Raw genomic sequence first — 20,178 nt, 5'->3', positions numbered from 1 at the left:
AAGGAAAAACTGAACACAATATCTGATTCTGTGGTGAAAATAAAATGTAAGAGCAAGACAGTAAAAGAAGTCAACGAAAGTATGAGCCACTCTGCAGGGAACTGGACTGTAAGGAATGAGGCAAGAGCCAAAGGGTGGGCATGCAATGAGAGACAGTTTTCTTTTCCAAGATAAGTGGGATTTGCTTCAATGGTGTCAAGAAAGCCATTCGTGAAAACAAACAAACAAAACGCGAAGCATGTAACTGCCCCATCAGTCAGAGACTTCATCTAACACAAGGAAGGCAAAGGATGGCCACAAGTTTACTTATTTTGTTGTAAGTAGTATTGGGACAGAAGCTTCTAATCAAAACTCACAAACTGAGGTGGAAGCAAGAGGCTCAAAAGGCCACTTTAGGATGTGTAAAACTTGGAGGGTTGGAGAGATGGTGCAGCAGCTAAGAGCACTGGCTGCTCTTCCAGAGAACCTTGGTTCAATTCCCAGCACCCATATGGCAGCTCACAACTGTCTGTGACTCCAGTTACTAAGTATTAAGAAATGGGGAGGAGGTGGGCGGGGAAGAGCAGCAAAGGCAAAACAAAACCAAACATCAGCAGCCAAAACCAGAGACAGAAAGAAGAGCAAAAACACTAAGAAGATAATAAAGGTGGTAACCTGACTCCCAAAAGTCCTCACCAGTTTACCACCAACCTAGGGAACAAGAAGTTCTAGACTATCAGATCCCTTATTTGAGTACAATGCAAAGGGATGAGAAAGCTAGATAAAAGAAAAAAAAAAAAACTAAGGGAGCCCATGTCAGTCAGCTATCTGCTAGTGAAATAAAACAGGACAGACTGAGGAAAACCAGGGCTGCAGAGGAGACAACATGAGCCAGGAAGTGGAAGGACGGGGCTCAGCTGAGCTAGTCTTGACCCTGGTTTCCCTAGCCTTCATCAAACATGAACAAGCTTATAGCCTGAAGTTTGGGTATTGATAAGGGGTCTGAATAGACCATAAGGTACTCGCATGTTGTGTATGCAGGAGGAAGGAAGAGCCCCTTCTAGGACAGAAGCAGGCAAAACCAGAGATTTTCCTACGGGTCAGGGCAACATTTGACATTCTGTCTTGGTTTCTTTTCTCCTTCCTTCCCTCCTTCCTTCCTTCCTTCCTTCCTTCCTTCCTTCCTTCCTTCCTTCCTTTTTGTTTCCTTTTTGCTGCTGTTGTTATTGTTGCTGTTATAGAAAAACTCTGGCTGTGCAATGGTGGCACCCGCCTTTAATCCCAGAACTCAGGAGGCAGAGGCAGGCGAATCTCTGTGAGTACAAGACCAGCCTGGTCTACAGGAGCTAGTTCCAGGGCAGCCTCCAAAGCCACAGAGAAACCCTGTCTCAAAAAAAAAAAAAAAAAAAAAAAAAACCTAAAAACAAAACAAAACAAAAAAACCCAAAACTCTGAAAAGGCGACTTAATGGAAAAGGGGTTGGTTTTGGCTTCCGGATCATGGTACAACATGACAGGGAAGACAATAAGCAGGAGCTTGAAGCAGCTGCTCACATAGCATCCACAGTCAAGAAGCAGAGAGCAGTGAGTGTCGGCTGAGGCTCAGCTCCCTCTCTCCACTTGCATAGCTCAGGAGCCCAGGCATGGAATGGTGCTACCTACTTGTGTCCTCGCATTTCAGTCAACCCAATCAAGATAATACCGTGGAGGCAAGCCCAGAGACCTAGCTTCCAGAAAATTCTAGATTTGGGGGCAGGATGACAACTATCACTACCCATCACAGTAACCATCACTGTCAGACCTACTTGTTATAATTCCTGCTGTTCAAAGGCATGTATGTCTACTGGACATGTAGTATCAATTGCTTAATATTTCTCCTTGCCGATAGTAGGTTTTAATTTGGGTATGTTTACCTTTCCTTCTCCTGGAGCGTACTTGACATCTGTTATCATTGTGTATAGTTTTGCATCAGGCTTAAATCCTTCTTTAGTCTAAAAGGGTAATTGTAGGTATCTGGTCTGTAGACCTGAAATGGCGGCCACACCCCTTTGGGTGTGGCTTCAGGCAGAAGGAAGTGGGGAAGAAGCTTGAGGATTGGCTTTCTTTTGGGGGCTCTTTCTGGTGGGTCAGAGGATCTGGTAGAAAGAGCAGGAAAATGCTCAGCGGTTCTTTGTATTTTTCTGTGTAATTGTCCCCAATAAACACCCATTTATCATTTATCTTGGGTCTAGTGATACAATTACATCCTCGACTTCACACGCATTGAGACTACAATAGTCAATGTGATTAAATCTTCCTGTTAGTGAGTGGATTCTTACCCTGTATCACAGTCATTTTTCTGACTTGTATTTAGCTGTTCACTGAGAAGCAAGTAGGAGAATGGGAATTACATGTGCCCTTGAGCAAGGTGTGGTGAAGGTGGGGGGGTGGGGGAGGCTAAGAGGCAAGTATATATGTCTGTGAGTTGCCAGCCTGGTCTGTATAACAAGTTCTAAGACAGAGAGAGATACATGATAGACAGTAGAGGGAGCCTGTCTCGTGTGTGTGTGTGTGTGTGTGTGTGTGTGTGTGTGTGTGTGTGTGTGTGTGTGAGTCAAGATAACATCCTAAAAGTCAGACAATTGAAAACCTCTTGATAAGAACTCAGTATAAATATTGTTGGGAATCTCCAGCTCCGGGCCCCATTCCAAACCCCACCCTCTCAGAAAGTCCACCAAGGGTCAGCTCCTCCTCCAGAGGGTCTTTTTTGGGGGTCTAGGGGGCTGCCATGGTCATGGTGCTGCTTCCCAGCAATAGAAACCTTAATGAAGACAGAAGTTGGTATCAGGGACTGTGGTATTGCAGTGATAGGCCTGACCATGATTTTGTTTGGAGTAATATGGATTTGGGGAATTTGGGTTAGAAAGGCAGCGAAATGTTTTAAATGCTGCTTAGTGGGCCATAGTAGCAGAAGCATGGAAAACAGTGGTGTTTAATGTGATTTGATGAACTGTGGGAGGCTTGTTCAAGAGGTTACAGAGGAGGAGAATTTTAGTATGTTGCCTAGAGAACATTCTTGGTGAAGTGGCTGCCTTTTGCCCTTGTCTGAAGAGTCTGCCTGAGGCTAAAGTGAAGAACTTTGGATTAATTATGTTGGCAGAGGAAATCTCAAAACACCCTAGTATAGACTCTGTTAGTGTTAACTCTGGTAAAATTCTATAATGAAAAAGAGCAAGCAGAGCAAGGAAAAATATTTGAGGAGAAAAAGAGCACCAGAAAGTGGAATGGAGCTAAATCTTATGTTCAAAGGGACAAGCAGATTAAGAAATTGAGTACCTCAGGGAAACATCCCATCCTCTAAATTTCCAACTCGTGAAAAACTTAGAGCAGTTTGTGGTGATGCACGCCTTTAATTCTAGCACTCAGAAGACAGGGGCTGTTGGATCTCTGAGTTTGAGGGCAGCCTGGCATACGGAGCAAGTTCAAAAATAGCCAAGGTTAGGTAATGAAGAAAACTATGCAAAACAGAAAGCTGGTGAAGATGTAATTGAATGAGGGGAGCATGTTTCAGCCCCGCAAGCAGCAGAACTTGGCAGCTTCAGTCACATGGTTTGGGCTTTAGAGTTAAGGATAGAAGAAACGGGCTACAGAATTTGCCTCAGTGCCTAAGAAAGCTGAGAGGCCAGGCATGTGTCAGGGGTGTCCCTGAATGGAGGCCTAGAGAAGCCATTGTGTGAAGCTGTGGTATACTATATGTATATGAAATGGTCAAAACGAAGTATTATATTTAAAAATTGCAACAGAGGGCTAGAAAGATGTCTCCAAAGTTAATCGTACCCATATTGGATAGCTCCCAATCATCTGAATCCAACTCCAGGGCTTCCAAAACCCTTTCCCCATCTCCTAGGGCACTGCACAGGTCCACCCATAGACACACATATATTCATAATCAAAAGTGAAAGCAGTGAGGTTTTTTAGTTGAAATAGGAAAGAAAAATAAGCAAAGAATGTCTACTAGATTTGATTTATATTTGTTTCTTCAATGCCAGTGAAATATTTTTATGTAAACAATTGAGAGTTCAATTAAAAAAGGGGATCCTGAGAGAAAATATTTCTTAACATATGATAATATATTGCCAACAGTTCTCAATGGAAAATTTAAATGTAAGATGTAGAAAGCAATAGATGCAGCTTAGAAATTCTTATTAGTATTAAGCAATTCTAATAATCAGATCTCCCTTCTAGGTTGAGAAGACTGAAAATAGAATAAACAGGACCAACTTTTACATAAGGCATTTAAAAATAAACATAAGAAGAAAAGCTACCATTTACCACATGCTTTCCATTATTTAATCCTCCCATTTATCTATGATTAAGGTTCCCAGCACCCACAGTGGGCAACTCACAACAGCCTGAAACCTCAAATCCAGCATCTCTGGCTTCTGTGAATACCCACACTCATGTTCTCTCTCTTTCTCTCAGAGAGAGAGAGAGAGAGAGAGAGAGAGAGGGGGGGAGGGAGAGGGAGAAGGGGAGAGGGAGAAGGGGAGAGGGAGAAGGGGGAGAGGGAGAAGGGGAGAGGGAGAAGGGGAGAGGGAGAAGGGGAGAGGGAGAAGGGGGAGAGGGAGGGGAAGAGAGGGAGAGGGAGGAGAGAGAGAGGGAGGGGAGAGGAAGGGAGAGAGGGAGGGGGAGAGGAAGAGGAAGGGGAGGGGGAGGGAGAGAGGGAGGGGGAGAAAGAGAGGGAGAGGGAAGAGTTGCCCGAGTTTCTTTTCTGCCTAGTCCAGCTGCCCTTCAGCCCCAAATAAAGACACAAAGACTTAATTTTAATTAGAAACTGTTTGGCCAATGGCTCGGGCTTCTTATTGGCTAGCTCTCTTAATTATTAACCCATGACTATCTATGTATTTCTACATGACCTTATCTTACCAGAGAATGCCGGCATCCTATCTTCCTGTAGGTACACGGCTTCTCTCCCTGGCTAGGGGCTTGTGTCTGCCACCTCCTCCCAGAATTCTCCTCAGTCTGGTAGCCCCGCCTATGCTTCCTGCCTGGCTACTGGACTATCAGTGTGTATTCATCAACCAATAAAAGAAACATAATACAGAAGAACAATCCTCATCAAGACAGACATAATTTTTAAAAACAAAACTTTTTTTAATGAAAGAAAAAGGCCAGGCTTTAATCCCAGTACTACAGGAGCCAGAGAGGCTCTCTCATCAAGATCAGCCTGGTCTACACAGAGAGTTCCGGGACTATGTAGAGACCCTGTCTTGAAAAAAAAAAAGAAAAAGAAAAAGAAAATCTGAAAGTTTATATCTAGTTTATAATCATTATGGGTGGCCAGCTGACTTGCCTTGTCCTTTGAAAGCCACGGAAGTCCTGCGCCCAGGGCTATATCTCTGAGAGCTGAGAACTGCTGCACTGTTTCTGAGGGCACGCCCTTCTCAACCGGGGAGAAAGGAGTGACAGTTATAATAATAAGTTAAAAATATAAACAAGAGGGATGATTGTTTTCCCGTTAACCTGGCAGAGAAAAGGTTTCTTTATAGAGATTAAGTTCACAAGAATAATGAGAGTAAGATCCCTTCACACTCTACTCTGGAGTCTGAGAGCCACCTCTGCAGCTGGGTTTTCCGGTATTGGTCTTGATTTTGTCTGTGTCACACACTTTATTTTTAGCCACTGGTGGTTGTATGAGGGCACTCTATGAAGCTTGTAATTTAAATTTGTTTAAGAAACAAATTCTGGACATTAGTAGAGGACCAAGAAACACTACATAGTCTAACTTCACTGTAATACGTTTCACAAAAAAACAAAATAAGAAAAGGTCAACAGATTTCCGAAACCCAAAGAGAACCCTCTGGAATGCAATAAACCACCCGATAGAGAAATCACTGCCCCTTATCTGTAAAGACAATGAAAATAAGCCTCTTATTTTTTCTTCTTCTTCTTTTTAACTTGTCATTGTGTTTTTAGAAAGAGGGGTCTGAATCACTACAGTACAGCTAAACTGCAGAGAACAATCAAACAAAAACCCTCCCAGTACATTCTGGAACGCTACCCAGGCCACTCTGGCTACTAGCAGCCAGACCTGCCCGGGCAAGCCTTGGCACCGAGTGTTCAGTTCCGCAGCTTATGGCAGGACGGAAATGCTCCAATGAGAGAGACTGGGAGATACGGGCGTGGCACCAAGGGGGCGGAGAATTGGAGTCTGGACAATGGCAAGTGTACGCTGATTGGTTGAGCTTTCTCAGAAGGCATCCATCAAAAGGACCGCACCAATCAGCGGCTAAGATGAGCCTCCAAGAGCCAGCCCGGTCCCCGGCCTGTCTCCCAGCTGCGGGGCGCAGCTCTTTCGCTGCGTGCTGACCCCCAGGAACGCCGCACCAACTCAGGGCGCTGCGGGACCCTCCACCCGGGACGCCCGCCCCTCCCCGGGCCTCTGCTCGCTTGCCCGCCGGCGAGTCCGTTCCCCTCGTCGGCCTCTCAGATCGGGGAAGTAGGGCGAGCTGAGAGCAGGCCCGGGGAGGGTGGTGACCACCGCGGAAGAACTGTGGCTGTCAAGGTGAGAGGGAACTAGTGGGGTGGACTTCGGGGGGCGGGAAGAGGGGTGTGCAAGCCCGGGCTAGTCTGCTCCTGGAGAGGTGCCACACAGCGTGCGTCCTGGGATGATCCTGTGTCGTGCCTCCCACTTCCAACTTGCACCCCTGAACTTAGTGGTTCCTGGCGAGGACGACTCGCAGCTCTTCTGTTCTGTCTTTAATTTAACTAGGGCCATCCTCTCTATCCAGATCTTAGCTTGTGACCGGGATGCAGGGGAAGTGATTACACCAGTGCGATTCCCAGCTTCACCTAACTTTTTCTTTTGGGTTTTAAATGACGTTAAACTATTAAGAGCTCTGTGTGCTGAGCACCGCACCACACTGAGTCATATCGCGTGTTATTCACAGCCGTTCCAAGAAACAGATGCTGTTAGCCTCATCTCACAGATGTAGAAATATAAGCTCATTATCTGGCAATAATTTAGCACCTATCTGTGTGCTAAGCGGTTTGTATGATTCCATTTAACCCACAATCTATGAGCTTAGGTAATAATCTTATTTCTGCTTCACAGATTAGGAACTAAGAAGGTTCACGTTGTTAATATATAATTCAGAGTATGTATGTACTGTCGTTTTGACTTTTTGATTTGGGTGTCTTGTGCGGCAGTATCTGTGACTATGTACTGGCAATGAATAAGTGAAGCTGGGAAAGTTTTTTGTTTTTGTTTTTTAAGCCATGGTTCATATCCTGTACAAGCTCACAATTTAGAAATGTGACTAACTGGGAGAAGGTAAAAATTAACTTAGAGCCCTTTGCAGTGCCTTAGACTTGGTGGAGGTGGGGGAATCATGCACTATAAAGCACTTCTTGGCACAATGCAAAGAGGGCCAGGCAGCAAGGGGCTCTTACACTCTTTTCTGGGTTTGTTCTATATATAGATGATAGAGGTACTGACAACTGACTCTCAGAAACTGCTGCACCAGCTGAACACCCTGTTGGAACAGGAGTCTAGATGTCAGCCAAAGGTCTGTGGCTTGAAACTAATTGAGTCTGCACATGATAATGGCCTCAGAATGACTGCAAGACTCAGGGACTTTGAAGTAAAAGATCTACTCAGTCTAACTCAGTTCTTTGGCTTCGACACGGAGACGTTTTCCCTAGCTGTGAATTTACTGGACAGATTCTTGTCTAAAATGAAGGTATGTTCAAGCTACGATGTCCCCTTTCTTAATGTTGCTCAGCGTGTGTTTAAGAAGAGATCAAATGGCGGACGGAGGGCTGGAGATGGTTCGGAGTTAGTAATACTTGGCTGGTCTTCCAGAGGACCTGAGTTCAGTTTCAAGCTCCCAGGTGGGCAGCTGGGCTCTGATGCCTTCTGGTTTCCTCTAGCACCTGCTCAAATGTAGCACACATCACACACATACACATGGATACACATTACAATTGATACTAATATTAAAAGCTGTCAAAAGAGCTGGCATTCAAATGTCATTTTCAGATGTTGTGGTAATGCTTTTTCATAATCAAGAGTAGTAATACATCACTTACTAGTTGTATACAGGAGTAGAAAACTGTCTAACATTAAGTGATTAATATGTAGACTCTCGTAGGAAATCTGGCTGTATTTAAGAACCTTTCTTGAGCCAGCAAAATGATCGGGTAAAAGTACCTGTTACACATGCCTTAGATAGTCAAATGTGAGTTCTGTCCTTAGAACATACAGTGAAAAGAGGGAACCAACTCCCAAAAGGTTTACTCTGACCTTCACACATTCACCATCCTCCTCTCCCCCTTACACACAGACACATACACTCAGAAATACACACACACACACACACACACACACACACACACACACACACAGAGAAAGAGTAATAATAGTAACAATTAAGGGCCTGGCATATGGCTCACACCTTTAATCCTAGCACTTGGAATTCAGAGGCAGGTAGCTCTCTGTTAGTTTGAGGCCAGTCTAGTCTACATAGTGAGTTCTAGACCAGCCAAAGCTACTCAGTGAGACCGTTTCAAAAACTAATTTTTTTTAAAAAAGTAGAAATCTTTCTTTAAAAAACTTGTTTTATATATATTTGTATGTTTGCATGTGTATGGGTACATTCATGATACATCATGTGAGGCGGTAAGGACCACTGCAGGATTAGGTTCTGGGGACTGAACTCAAGTCATCAGGGTTGGTGACCAGCATCCTTACCCACTGAGCCATCTCACTAGCCCTAATCAGAACCCTTCTTGATAGCCTGGATGTTTCCATTCATTTACACATGTTCATAGATTTAAAGATGTTTATTAAAGTTAGAATGTTAGGTTGTGGTTAAGAATTAGGATCTATTTCCTAATCACTACCCACATATAAAAATTCTAATTCCTTTAGCCACTTGGCATTTCCAGCTTCAGTGTGCATGCAACAGAAAAGGAAGTGTTGCCTGAAGGAAGATAATCTCTACAGTTATTCCCCAGTAACTGACAAACTACTTGTATGGTTTTCAAAGTTTAACTGTCATAAACTGAAGCGATCTTCCCTATCCACTAACTCACTGATTTCAAGTAGGGCCCACCAGACTGACAGGCACCTGTCCAAATAGGGTTGATGATGCTATATCCATTGTAGCTATTTGTTGCAGATATACTTCCATAGTGGGTGGCTCTGAGCCCTAGATATCCCTTTGTGCTCTATTTATTGAGACATGGTTAAGATGCACTGCTGTGTTTGTGTTTGTAGGTACAGGCGAAGCATCTTGGGTGTGTCGGACTGAGCTGCTTTTATTTGGCTGTAAAATCGATAGAAGAGGAAAGGAATGTCCCATTGGCAACTGATTTGATCCGAATAAGCCAGTATAGGTTTACGGTTTCAGACTTGATGAGAATGGAAAAGATTGTGTTGGAGAAAGTATGTTGGAAAGTCAAAGCTACTACTGCCTTTCAATTTCTGCAACTGTATTACTCACTCATTCAAGAGAGCTTGCCATTTGAAAGGTATGTGAACTTTATTTTGGAATTAAAAAAAAGGTTTGGAAATCAAAAGGATATTGTTTAGCTATTGCATAAAGTTAGCATGTTCGTAGAATTCTTACCAAAATAAGTGTATTTATGGCACCTGTGGTCCCTTGGATTTTGCTGCCTAAAGTGAAAAGACAGCTGTCAACAGTTTATTGAAGGTTAAAGGACATTTCAACTTTATAGAACCTAGAAAATAAGCATTTAATGCAAATTTGGGAAAGATATTCAGAAATAAAATATTTGTGGCATACTACTGTTCACTCAATGATTTTTTTTGCCAGAATAATTTAAAACTCATACTTCAGTTCCTACAAATGCTAGAAGTGAAATTCCTTTTCTTCAAATAATTTTCTATGAGTGTATGAGTTTCATTTTTAAAACTGACTTTAATACATTTATAAAGCTGTCTGCCAACTAGATGTAATACTGTCTACATAAAATCAATCTCATTTTCTTTTTAAAGGAAAAACGATCTTAATTTTGAAAGACTAGAAGCCCAACTTAAGGCATGCCACTGCAGGATCATATTTTCTAAGGCAAAGGTAAATATTTTTTAAGATTAAGTTTAGTTACAGAAACCTATTTTTACAGTTGACATTTACTTTATATTTGTCTTTTTCAGCCTTCTGTGTTGGCATTGTCTATCATTGCTTTGGAGATCCAAGCACTGAAGTATGTAGAGTTAACAGAAGGAATCGAATGTATTCAGAAACATTCCAAGGTATGTCAAGGTTGTAGCATCCATCCCCTTAGCTAGCTACAACAGAAATGTATCCACTGTACTCCTAAAGTATTGATTTGAAGATTAAGTGGCTCTCCCCTGGTTCTCTCTGGATGAGGAAACATGTTAATGGGATTATATTTATTACTATAAATACAGTGAGGCTTTTAATAATTTTTATTTATGTACAGATAAATGGCAGAGATTTGACCTTCTGGCAAGAGCTTGTATCCAAGTGTTTAACTGAGTATTCATCAAACAAGTGTTCCAAACCAAATGTTCAGAAGTTGAAATGGATTGTGTCTGGGCGCACCGCACGGCAACTGAAGCATAGTTATTACAGAATAACTCACCTCCCAACAATTCCTGAAACGGTTTCTTAGTTGGCACATCTGGTTGTTATTCTCTGTGTACAGAAAATTTTCTAGTGTGGTAATTTTCTTCTACAACTGAAGAACTGAAATACAATCTTCAGTATAAACAGTATGGGATTGAAACGGTAAAGGGAAAGGTGACTTTGTTGATCTAGTTAGTGAATATTGGAAGCCATTTCCTGTGAACAGCGCACAGCAGTCTCCAGAGAAAGGACTTAGCAAACCCCTAAATACATGTTAACACTTTCTTAGTCAAATTATTAGCTTAGGAAAAGAGAATCCTCCAAAATGAAAATTTAAAAGTAGCTAATGAGGCTGGATTTAAAAGTAGTTAATGAGGCTGGGCGATAATGGCGCATGCCTTTGATCCCAGCGCTTAGGAGGCAGAGGCAGGCAGATCTTTGAGGTCAAGGCCAGCCTGATGTACAGAGTTAGTCCAGGACAGCTAGGGTTGTTACATAGAGAAGCCCTGTCTCAAAAAACAAAAACAAACAAAGTAGTTAATGAAATAGTATTTCTTTAAATTACTTATCACATCACTGTAGCTTATTTAAAGTTACATAAGCCCAAGCAGAAGGACGAAACAAAAAGTTTGATCCATATTTATGCACATGGGTGATATACTTACAAAGTAATGTAGGTGGAATGTAAAAAATAAATTAATAAAAAAAACAAAACAAACAAAAAAAGTAATATAGGACAGTCTCCACATTAGGTTTCTGGAAATTGCTGGGGTGTCTCAATTCTATATTTAGTATTTTATCTCTAACAGTTGGTCTATTACACAGTAATTACATGCTTAAAAAATATAAACTTGGTCCCTGATACATATGCATTTTGCCATCTAAATTTCTTCATCATAGCAAAGATTTATCTTTTCTATGATTAAAACAAAATGTTGCCAGGTGTTGTGGTACAGGTGGACCTCTGTGAGTTCAAGGCCAGTCTGGTCTACACAGTGAGTTCCAGGATAGCCAGAGACCTACATTCTAGACCCTGCCTCAAAAACACCAAAATAAAATGAGAAAATAACCAACTCCCCCGCCACACCCAAAAGTAAACGTTGCTGGGGAAAATGGTTCAGCAGGTAAGGGTACTTGCCCCTAAGTCTAGCAACCTGACTTCATTCCCTAGGACTCACAAGACAGAAGGAGAGAGCAAACTCCCGCAAATTCTCTGGCATGCATGTGCCTCGCACCCTCCCCATCTCTGCAATAAATATATGATCATGCATCTTAGATATCCAGTTCGCCTTTAGCAGCTTGCAGTATGTAGGCAGATTTCTGTTGAACTGGGTCTGTGCTGTCTGCTTAGGCAGTAGGATTGCAGTAGCAACAAAAACTGTCCCTGAAGTCTTCCTCTGCCACTCTGACCATGAGTTTCCCATGGTGCAGGATTTAAGTTATGAAACCTCAGCACATCACCACATTAATAGAAGGGTCTCAGTGTTGGGAAAATTCCTGATTCCAGGCCTGGTAGAGCTACGCTTAGATTTGAATTCACCCATGAAACATTCAAATCAAGGCTAAAGACATAAATGTGAAATAAAACTGTGAACCTTCATTTTAACATGATCTAACTTCCTAGATTGGATCAATATATACTTAGGTGGTATTGAAAATGGTAAACTACTTAATTTAAATCTCAAAGTTTAAATTACGAAGTTTACATCAAAACCAACATTTCACAAATGCACTTTTAAGGTATTGTAAGGGGTAATTTAAGCAGTAAATGATTTCTTGGCACCCATAACCAAGTAATTGTTAACTTAGAGGTGAGATTTTTATTGCTATATGAGATTTCACTTAAACTTGTGGGTGTTTTATATAAGGCAGATCTCATAAGTTTTGAAACTTTGTTACCTTTAATATTTCTTCTAGAGAACAGGTGGTTTTTATTCACAATAAAAAAATCCTACAGAATTGCTGCTTCATTCTAGTCCCATTTGAGAAAACATATTAATAACTGGATGAATTGTCACCCTGAAAACTTATTTATTGCATTAAAATTAATTCAGGCTTGATAAAGCACTCCAGAAGTTTTTTTTTTAACTACAATTTTTATAAAACTGCCACTGCTTCTAATGCATTTTGTTTTAAAAGAAAGAAAATAATTTGCAAAAACGTCTACTGTGTCTTAAGGGAAGTAAGGGGGCACTCCATAAGACCACCAAGGTTGTGTTCAGATTCTCAATGCTGACCTTGAATGTAAGATCTACACTGTTAAACTGTCAGCTGCTCCTCAGTGCAGTGTACAGCCTGCATCCACCTGGAGTGGCTGTAACCATTTTGACATGTAATGGATAACGATCACTGAAAAATAAACCAAAGAACCAGAGTATTTTATCGTTAACCTTTGTAAACCATGTTTCATGGATAACTTTTCAATTCTTCCTAAAGGCTGAAATGCTTCAATTTGGAAACAATGCTGATTTTGAGTGAACAGAAATAAGCTAACCAACTACCATTATGTTTTAAACTAAGGAATACACCTTTCAATAAAGTTATTGAAATGCAATCCTTCCCTGGGTGTTTCTGTTTCCTTTGTAAGTATTTTGGCAATATTATAAAATAAGCTTTCTTAATACTTTAAGATGCAAGGAGGCAGAAAGAAAATAGTGCAGATATTAAGCTGGGCATGGTAGTCCTGGGAAGGCTGAGACTGGTGGATCTCCAGGAGTTCGATGCCAGCCAAGGCTACACGATGAGATCCTATCTCAAAAAATACAGTTCTACTATCACCTAGTTTCTTTTCTTTTTTTTCAAGACAGGGTTTCTCTGTGTAGCCCTGGATGTCCTGGAACTCACTCTGTCGACCAGACTGGCCTCAAACTCACAGATACACCTGCCTCTGTCTCCTGAGTGCTGGTGGGATTAAAGGTGTGTGCTGCCACTGCCTGGCCAATCACTTTCTAGTTTAAAAAAAAACAAAAAACAACACAGGATAAATATGTTTGTTAAATGTATACTAAAAAGCTGTGTTTACCCATTATTGTTAATCAAGTTTTACATTCAGGTACACCACTGCTATGGATATTATTCATCATAAAAATTTACCCTTACATTTCATACATCTTAAGATTTTGTACAAACCCTTTTACCTACTTAAATAAAACCAAGCAGGGTGGGTGCCACTGATGCTATTACGTTAACCTGCTTGGATCAAGTGGTAATCATTATTGAAGAGAATCTATAATTTTGAACTCCGTATTTGAAATTTCTTTATTCTTAGGGTTTCATAGATGTATATAATGAATTCTAGTCACATTCTAATTCTACTCTTTGCATTCCCTCTTCCTGGTAAAGGCCCTCTCACTACTGTATGTGTGTGTTTGTGTGTGTGTGTGTGTGTGTGTGTATGTATTAGGTTTGCTCACATGAGCAAGTGTGAGAGGTTATTTCCTGGAACGTGGGTGGCTTGTCAATGGATGCAACAAATCAGAAAATAACATCCTGTGCAGGCTAGTTTTCTGTCAGGTTGATACAAGTTAGTCATTCTGAGAAAATGTCTCTACTAGATTGGCCTGTGGGCAAGCCTATGGTGCATTTTCTTGATTGATACATGATAATAAGAGCCCAGCTCACTGCAGGTGGTGCCTCCCCAGCTGGTGGTGCTGGGATCCTTAAGAAAGCTCTAAGCAACTCCTGAGTTGCAGGCCAGTAAGCAGTGCTCCTTGGTCTCTGTGTCTGGTCCTGCCTTGAGTTCTTGCCCTGACTCTCTTCTATGATGGACTGTGATGTGGAAGGGGAAGTAAAATAAACCCTTTCCTCCATCATTTATTTTTGGTCATGGTGTTTCATCACAGCAATAGGAATCCTAAGAAAGACACAAACCCTGTCACCTAGTCACCACTGTCAACAGTCCCTCAGGAATGGGTGGAGCCTCATGAACCCTTTGCTTTTCCAAGATGAAATGTTAATGGGCCCAGTTCTTAGAGCAGCTAGAAAGAGTTATAAAGCAGGCATTGTTAGGAAATCACAACAAAACTATTGCGCTTGACTCATATTTGATGTTATAAGCTCCCCTTTCCAGGTACCTGAACTTTATATATTCCCAAATATTATACATACATACATACATACATACTTGCTATTTCTGATGTAACTGTCAGTGAGTTTGGAATAACTATAACTCACCTCATACAAGTCCTAAACTGAATGAAGGTATGAGTTAACAAATGCATCAGGAAACACAAGATGTTAAGTGATTTGGATCTGGTACATACAGGGTAACAAAATTCAGGAACTTCTGACTCCAGAGCCTTTTGCTCTTGCGATTCTGCATATCCTGTCCCCAAATGGAAAATTAATCCAGGTGAAATTGTATAATCCCTACAATCCAAACCATATCCTGTGTACTATCATGATAGAATAATATAGAACTGTTTCTCTTTTATAATGACAAAGTAGTTTTTTATCAAATGTGCCATCACAAAACAACCTAATGAACATGTGTCATGTCTTACACAGCTTTAACTGTGAAGCTTGCAATTCTCCAACTCCAAAACCAGATGAGATGATTTTTACATTAGTTCAATAGATTTAGGAACAATCAAAATTGCTAGAGAATCTATATATTGCCGCTTAAAACATATGAAACAAATGCACAGCAATGAAAGAAATCTTCAACCACAATTGGAAAACTAGACACTACTCTTGGAAATCCATGGTATTACTAGAAAATTAGTGATGATATAAAGCTGAGTGCCACTAAATGACTGACTGACTAAAAGCACTGTATCCTCAAACAGCATGCAAACCCTTCTCAGTTGAGTAAGAAACATTCATCAAGACGAGTTTATCTTGTGTCCTAAAGATTTCAAAACTGAAAGCATACAAAGTATGTTTGCAGAAAAAAAAATAGAAGCAAGGTAACAGAACTTAAAAATGAAACTGCAGACTTCCAAATAATTTGTGGTTCTAAGGATAAGCCTCAAAATAGAAAGTATTTTAAACTGAGTGTAAATGAAGTAGCACCATGTGCGGAATGCGCTAAATTGGTGCTTGGGAAGCAAATTATGGTCACTGCATTACTGACTATGCTGGTCTGAAGAGCCAGTAAAGGAACTTTAAGGAACTGGGGTGGGAGGCTGAGTGAAACCCAAGCGAGTAGAAAGAAGCATGTTATAAAAAGCACGGGGTGGTAAATTTCAAAACAAATTAACATAGAGAGAAATCAAAACCTGGTTCTTTAAAAAGAGCAATAGCTGATACTCTCCATCAACTCAGGTATTAGAAAGAAAATATACTGCTACAGAACCTGGAAGACTTTAAAAGGTATTGAGGGCTGGTGAGATGGCTCAGAGAGTAAAGGAGCTTGCCGACAAGCATGGGGACCTGAGTTTGCTCCTCAGACCCAAGGTGGAAGAGAGAACACACTTCCCATGTTGTTCTCTGACATCTGCAAATGCTGTGAAACATGTCTGAATGCACATTCAAAAGAAAAGCTTTTAAAAAGAAAAGGCACACAGAAGATACTCTACCTACAGAGTTAGATTAAGTTTATTGTGGCCTAACTGATCACACTGTGTGAAGATGTCTGCTTTACCTCACCTGTATAAGGTACCTTTAATTGGTTTAATAAAAAGCTGAAAGGCCAATAGCTAGGCCAGAGAGAATAAGCAGAACTTCCAGAGAGAAGGAGGAACTGGGGGGAGGAACCTTGAGAGGAGGATTCAACATCGAGTTGCAGAGAAAGACAGACATATGGTATGGAGGAGAGGTAACCAATCATGTAGCAGAATACAGATTAAGATGAAGGGATTAGGTTTTTTGTTGTTGTTTCGGGTTTTTTTCTTGTTTGTTTTGTTTTTTCGAGGCAGGGTTTCTCAAAACCTTGGAGGCTGTCCTGGAACTAGCTCTTGTAAACAAGGCTGGTCTCGAACTCACAAAGATCTGCCTGCCTCTGCCTCCCAAGTGCTGGGATTAAAGGCATGTGCCACCACTGCCGGTCTTTAGTTTTTAAGAGCTAGTTGGGAACAAGTCTAAGTTAAGGTCAAGCTTTCACACTTAATAAGAAGTCTCCTGTCATTCGAGAGCTGGCAGTCCAAAGAAAGTCTGGCTACAGTCAGCTCTTGAAAGACAAGAACTGCTTCATGGGGCAGGAGACACGGCTCAGTGATTGATTAAGAGAACGAGCTACTCATGCAGACTTGGGTTCCGTTTCCAGCACCCACATGGCAGCTCACAACTGTCTACAACTCTAGCTCCACGGGATCTAATGCACTGTCACGGCCTCTGTGAACAATACACACAGGTGTTGCGCGCTCACACACACACACACACACACACACACACACACACACACACACACACACACATACAGACAAAATATTCTTAAAATGAAAAATAGGCTTAAAAAAGAACTGCCAAAATTTAACTAAAATGAATTACATAATCTGAATGATTTCTGGTATTTTAAAAACTGAATTTTTGCCCTCTCTCTTTCCCACTGTTCCCCTGGAGCAGACAGGATTTTCCTGTCTCCCTCTTCTCTTCTGTCCTCTCTATGCCTCTGTGTCTCTTTACCTCTCTTCTCTTCCCTCCTCCCCTTTCTAATAAAACCTCTCACTTAAAAAAACAAAAACAAAACAAAAAAAACTGGCCTGGCAGTGGTGGCACGCCTTTAATCCCAGCACGCAGGAGGCAGAGGCAGGCGGATTTTTGTGAGTTTGAGGCCAGCCTTGTCTACAAGGGCTAGTTCCAGGACAACCTCCAAAGCCACAGAGAAACCCTGTCTCAAAAAACCAAAATATAAAAAATTATTTTAAAAAACTGAATTTTTAAAAACTTTAATGGAAAACTTTAAAAGGTTCAACAGACTTCAATAAAAGCTCTCTTCTTGACAGAACTGATTCACAGGTCAGTTTTGTAAGGTGAGAATTAGCATTTCAAGCCCAGAGGAAGATAATATATCAGAAGAGAAAACTTATCAGTATCCCAAATGAACAGAAATCTGAAATGAATGTAAAAATATGTATTGATGACAGAGTTTGGGTGAAGGGTTTTGACAAGCTCTTCAAAATTTGATAATTAGTACAATTCATCACATTAATAGTCTAGAAAAGAAAAGAAAAGAAATCAACCACTAAAGAAACATCATATGGAAATATCCAACATACATCTTTGTTTTTCAAGACAGGGTTTCTCTGTGTAGCCCTGGCTGTCCTAGAAATTTGGATTGTGTAGATCAGGCTGGCCTTGAACTCAGAGATCCACCTGCCTCTGCCTCCCAAGTACTGAGATTAAAGGTGTGTGCCACCATACTAGCATTCAATATCCTTTCTTGAAGTTCAGCTAGCTACAAATTAATAGTTGGGAACTTCAGCTAATAAAAAGGAAGTGTGGAAACCTTGTGGATAACATTCCACATAATGATGAGCTCATAATTCTAAAGCACAGATAATACAGGGCTGGCCGATCTCTCTACTGTCTAGCCAGTGTAATCAGGAAAGATGAAGGTGTTAATAGGTCTAATCTCAGCACTTGAGAATCAGGAACTCAAGGACATCTCAGCTACATAGTGAGTCAGAGTCAGCATGGGGTACATGAAATTCTTTCTCCAAAGCAAATAGACCTCACCCCCCAAAAAGAGTAAAATGAAATTAATTTATTTAGAAAACTCAAGGAATCAAAAAAAGCCAAAAAACAAAAAACCCACAAAAGCCAAAACCCACAAACTACTGAATTTAACATGGCCACGGAATAAGGAGTGAACAAATATCAAATATATCTGTATACATGGAATACTAAATTATAAAAATCAATGGCACCTACAAATATGTTGGGGAAGTCCTGTTATTTGCCTGTTATTTGTCAACAAAGCACTGTCTGGCCTATAGGGAATCTAGATAGGAGGGACTAGGAGTCCAGGAGGACTCTGAGAAGGAGAAACAGAAGAGAGTCAACATGTAACGCCATGGGGTAGGAGCCAGGAACTATTCTCCGGTAAGAGACATACTTAGATTAACAATTATGGGGTAATTACTTAAAGCAGAGCTAGCCAGTAAGAGACAAGCAAGGCCAACAGCTTCATAATTAATACAGCGTCTTGTGTGTTTATTTGGGGACTACAAAGCGGCAGAGCCCAGGCACCTGGCGGGGATAAACCAAAGTGGCTAGCAAGGAAAAGCTTCTCTTAACACAAATGAATACTGGATAATAAAGACATAAAGGATCTGTAAATTAAAAACTATATAAAAATGTTAATAACTGGAGCTAAAGAGGGACTCAATGTAGAATCCCTACTAATGGATTGGAAGACATAAAATTCCATCCTACGATGGCTATTGACTACAACCCACAGGAATGGGCACACCTGTGAGCGATTTCTTAATTATATCAGACTAAGTGGGAAGACACACTTCTCATCTGGAGCCGCCTCTAATCCGGCCCACACCTTCTGCTGACAGCCTATATAAATGACACAGAAAAAGGAAGCTCCCTTTTCTTCCTGGCTGCATGTTCCTATTCTTGCTAGCACAGCCATTCCCTCACTGACATGAAAGCCTACTTCTTTGGGATTCTGGGGTATACTGAAGACCAGCTGAGACATCCAGTTTCGTGGACTCAACAACTCTTGGATCCTTGAACCTTCCATTCAGAAGTAGCCATTGCTGGATTAGTGGGACCACAGCCTATAATCCATTATAAATCCCTTTTCTACATATAGGGACTCATTCTCTAAATTCTGTTAATCTAGAGAAACCTGACTAATACACATTACTATGTCAGTGAGACCTCTCATAGATACTGACTGGATGGATCTGAAATTCTCAAAATGACAGGTGCTAAAAAGCAATTAAGTTTTGAAAAACAGTAAGGTTAAAGGAATCATGCTCCTCAATTTTGAGTCTTGTACTATAAGGCTATGCTAATCAAGGTGGTAAAGGGATGGATCAACACTTAGTTCAGAGGAATAGGGACCAAACAAGACTCACAGAAATATAGCACTGATTTTTGAGGCAGGGTCTCATTCTGTAGCTCAGGCAAGTCTACTTACTATGTGTAACAGCCTGGCTTCAAACTTGTGGGGATCCTCCCGCTCCGTCCACCTAAGTACTGGGGTTACAGGGATAGACAATCATGCCCTGCTACAACTGATTTTTGATAAAAGTGCAAAGATGATTCAGTAGGCAGTGTTTTCAACAAATGATTCTGAAACCAGTGGGTAGGTATCCATCTGAAAACATAATGAATTTCCAGCTAAGCTTTCCAGCTTATATGAACTATGCTAAAAATAGCTTAACAGTTAAATGTAAGACATTCAATCAGGGACTGTCCCAGATCCACTCTAGGATAGTCTTCCTGTTTTTCTATGCCTTCTCTTGTTGTTTTTCAATAATTCATGACTCTTCTTTGAGAAGTCTATATCCATGCTTGGGAACATCTTTCCTTCTGAGCACTTCTCTTCACTTTTGTGCATAGTCTTTATTAAAGCACCTTTATTTATTAAAACCTCAACTTTGCTTTTTAAAAATTCATTATATTAAGACAAAAACAAAGAAAAAATTCTTATGACCAGAAGTCCCCAAAGGTGTTCTTATGGGGACACAAGACACCAAGAGCAT

General features: G+C 41.0%; 1 protein-coding gene across 1 annotated transcript; it reads left to right on the top strand.

Moving 5' to 3' along the window:
• Nucleotides 1-6,253: 6,253 nt before the first annotated feature.
• Ccng1 (cyclin G1) lies at nucleotides 6,254-13,127 on the top strand. The gene is made up of 6 exons (XM_005071939.4): nucleotides 6,254-6,522; nucleotides 7,439-7,699; nucleotides 9,238-9,491; nucleotides 9,979-10,057; nucleotides 10,138-10,236; nucleotides 10,428-13,127. Exons 2-6 carry the CDS (start codon nucleotides 7,439-7,441, stop codon nucleotides 10,617-10,619), a joined length of 885 nt encoding a protein of 294 aa, XP_005071996.1. The 5' UTR covers nucleotides 6,254-6,522; the 3' UTR covers nucleotides 10,620-13,127.
• The last annotated feature ends 7,051 nt before the right edge of the window (nucleotides 13,128-20,178 follow it).

This window comes from Mesocricetus auratus, unplaced genomic scaffold, assembly GCF_017639785.1.
Source record: "Mesocricetus auratus isolate SY011 unplaced genomic scaffold, BCM_Maur_2.0 Super-Scaffold_100007, whole genome shotgun sequence".
Classification (NCBI taxonomy): Eukaryota; Metazoa; Chordata; class Mammalia; order Rodentia; family Cricetidae; genus Mesocricetus; species Mesocricetus auratus.
This window is presented reverse-complemented; position numbering and strand designations above follow the sequence as displayed.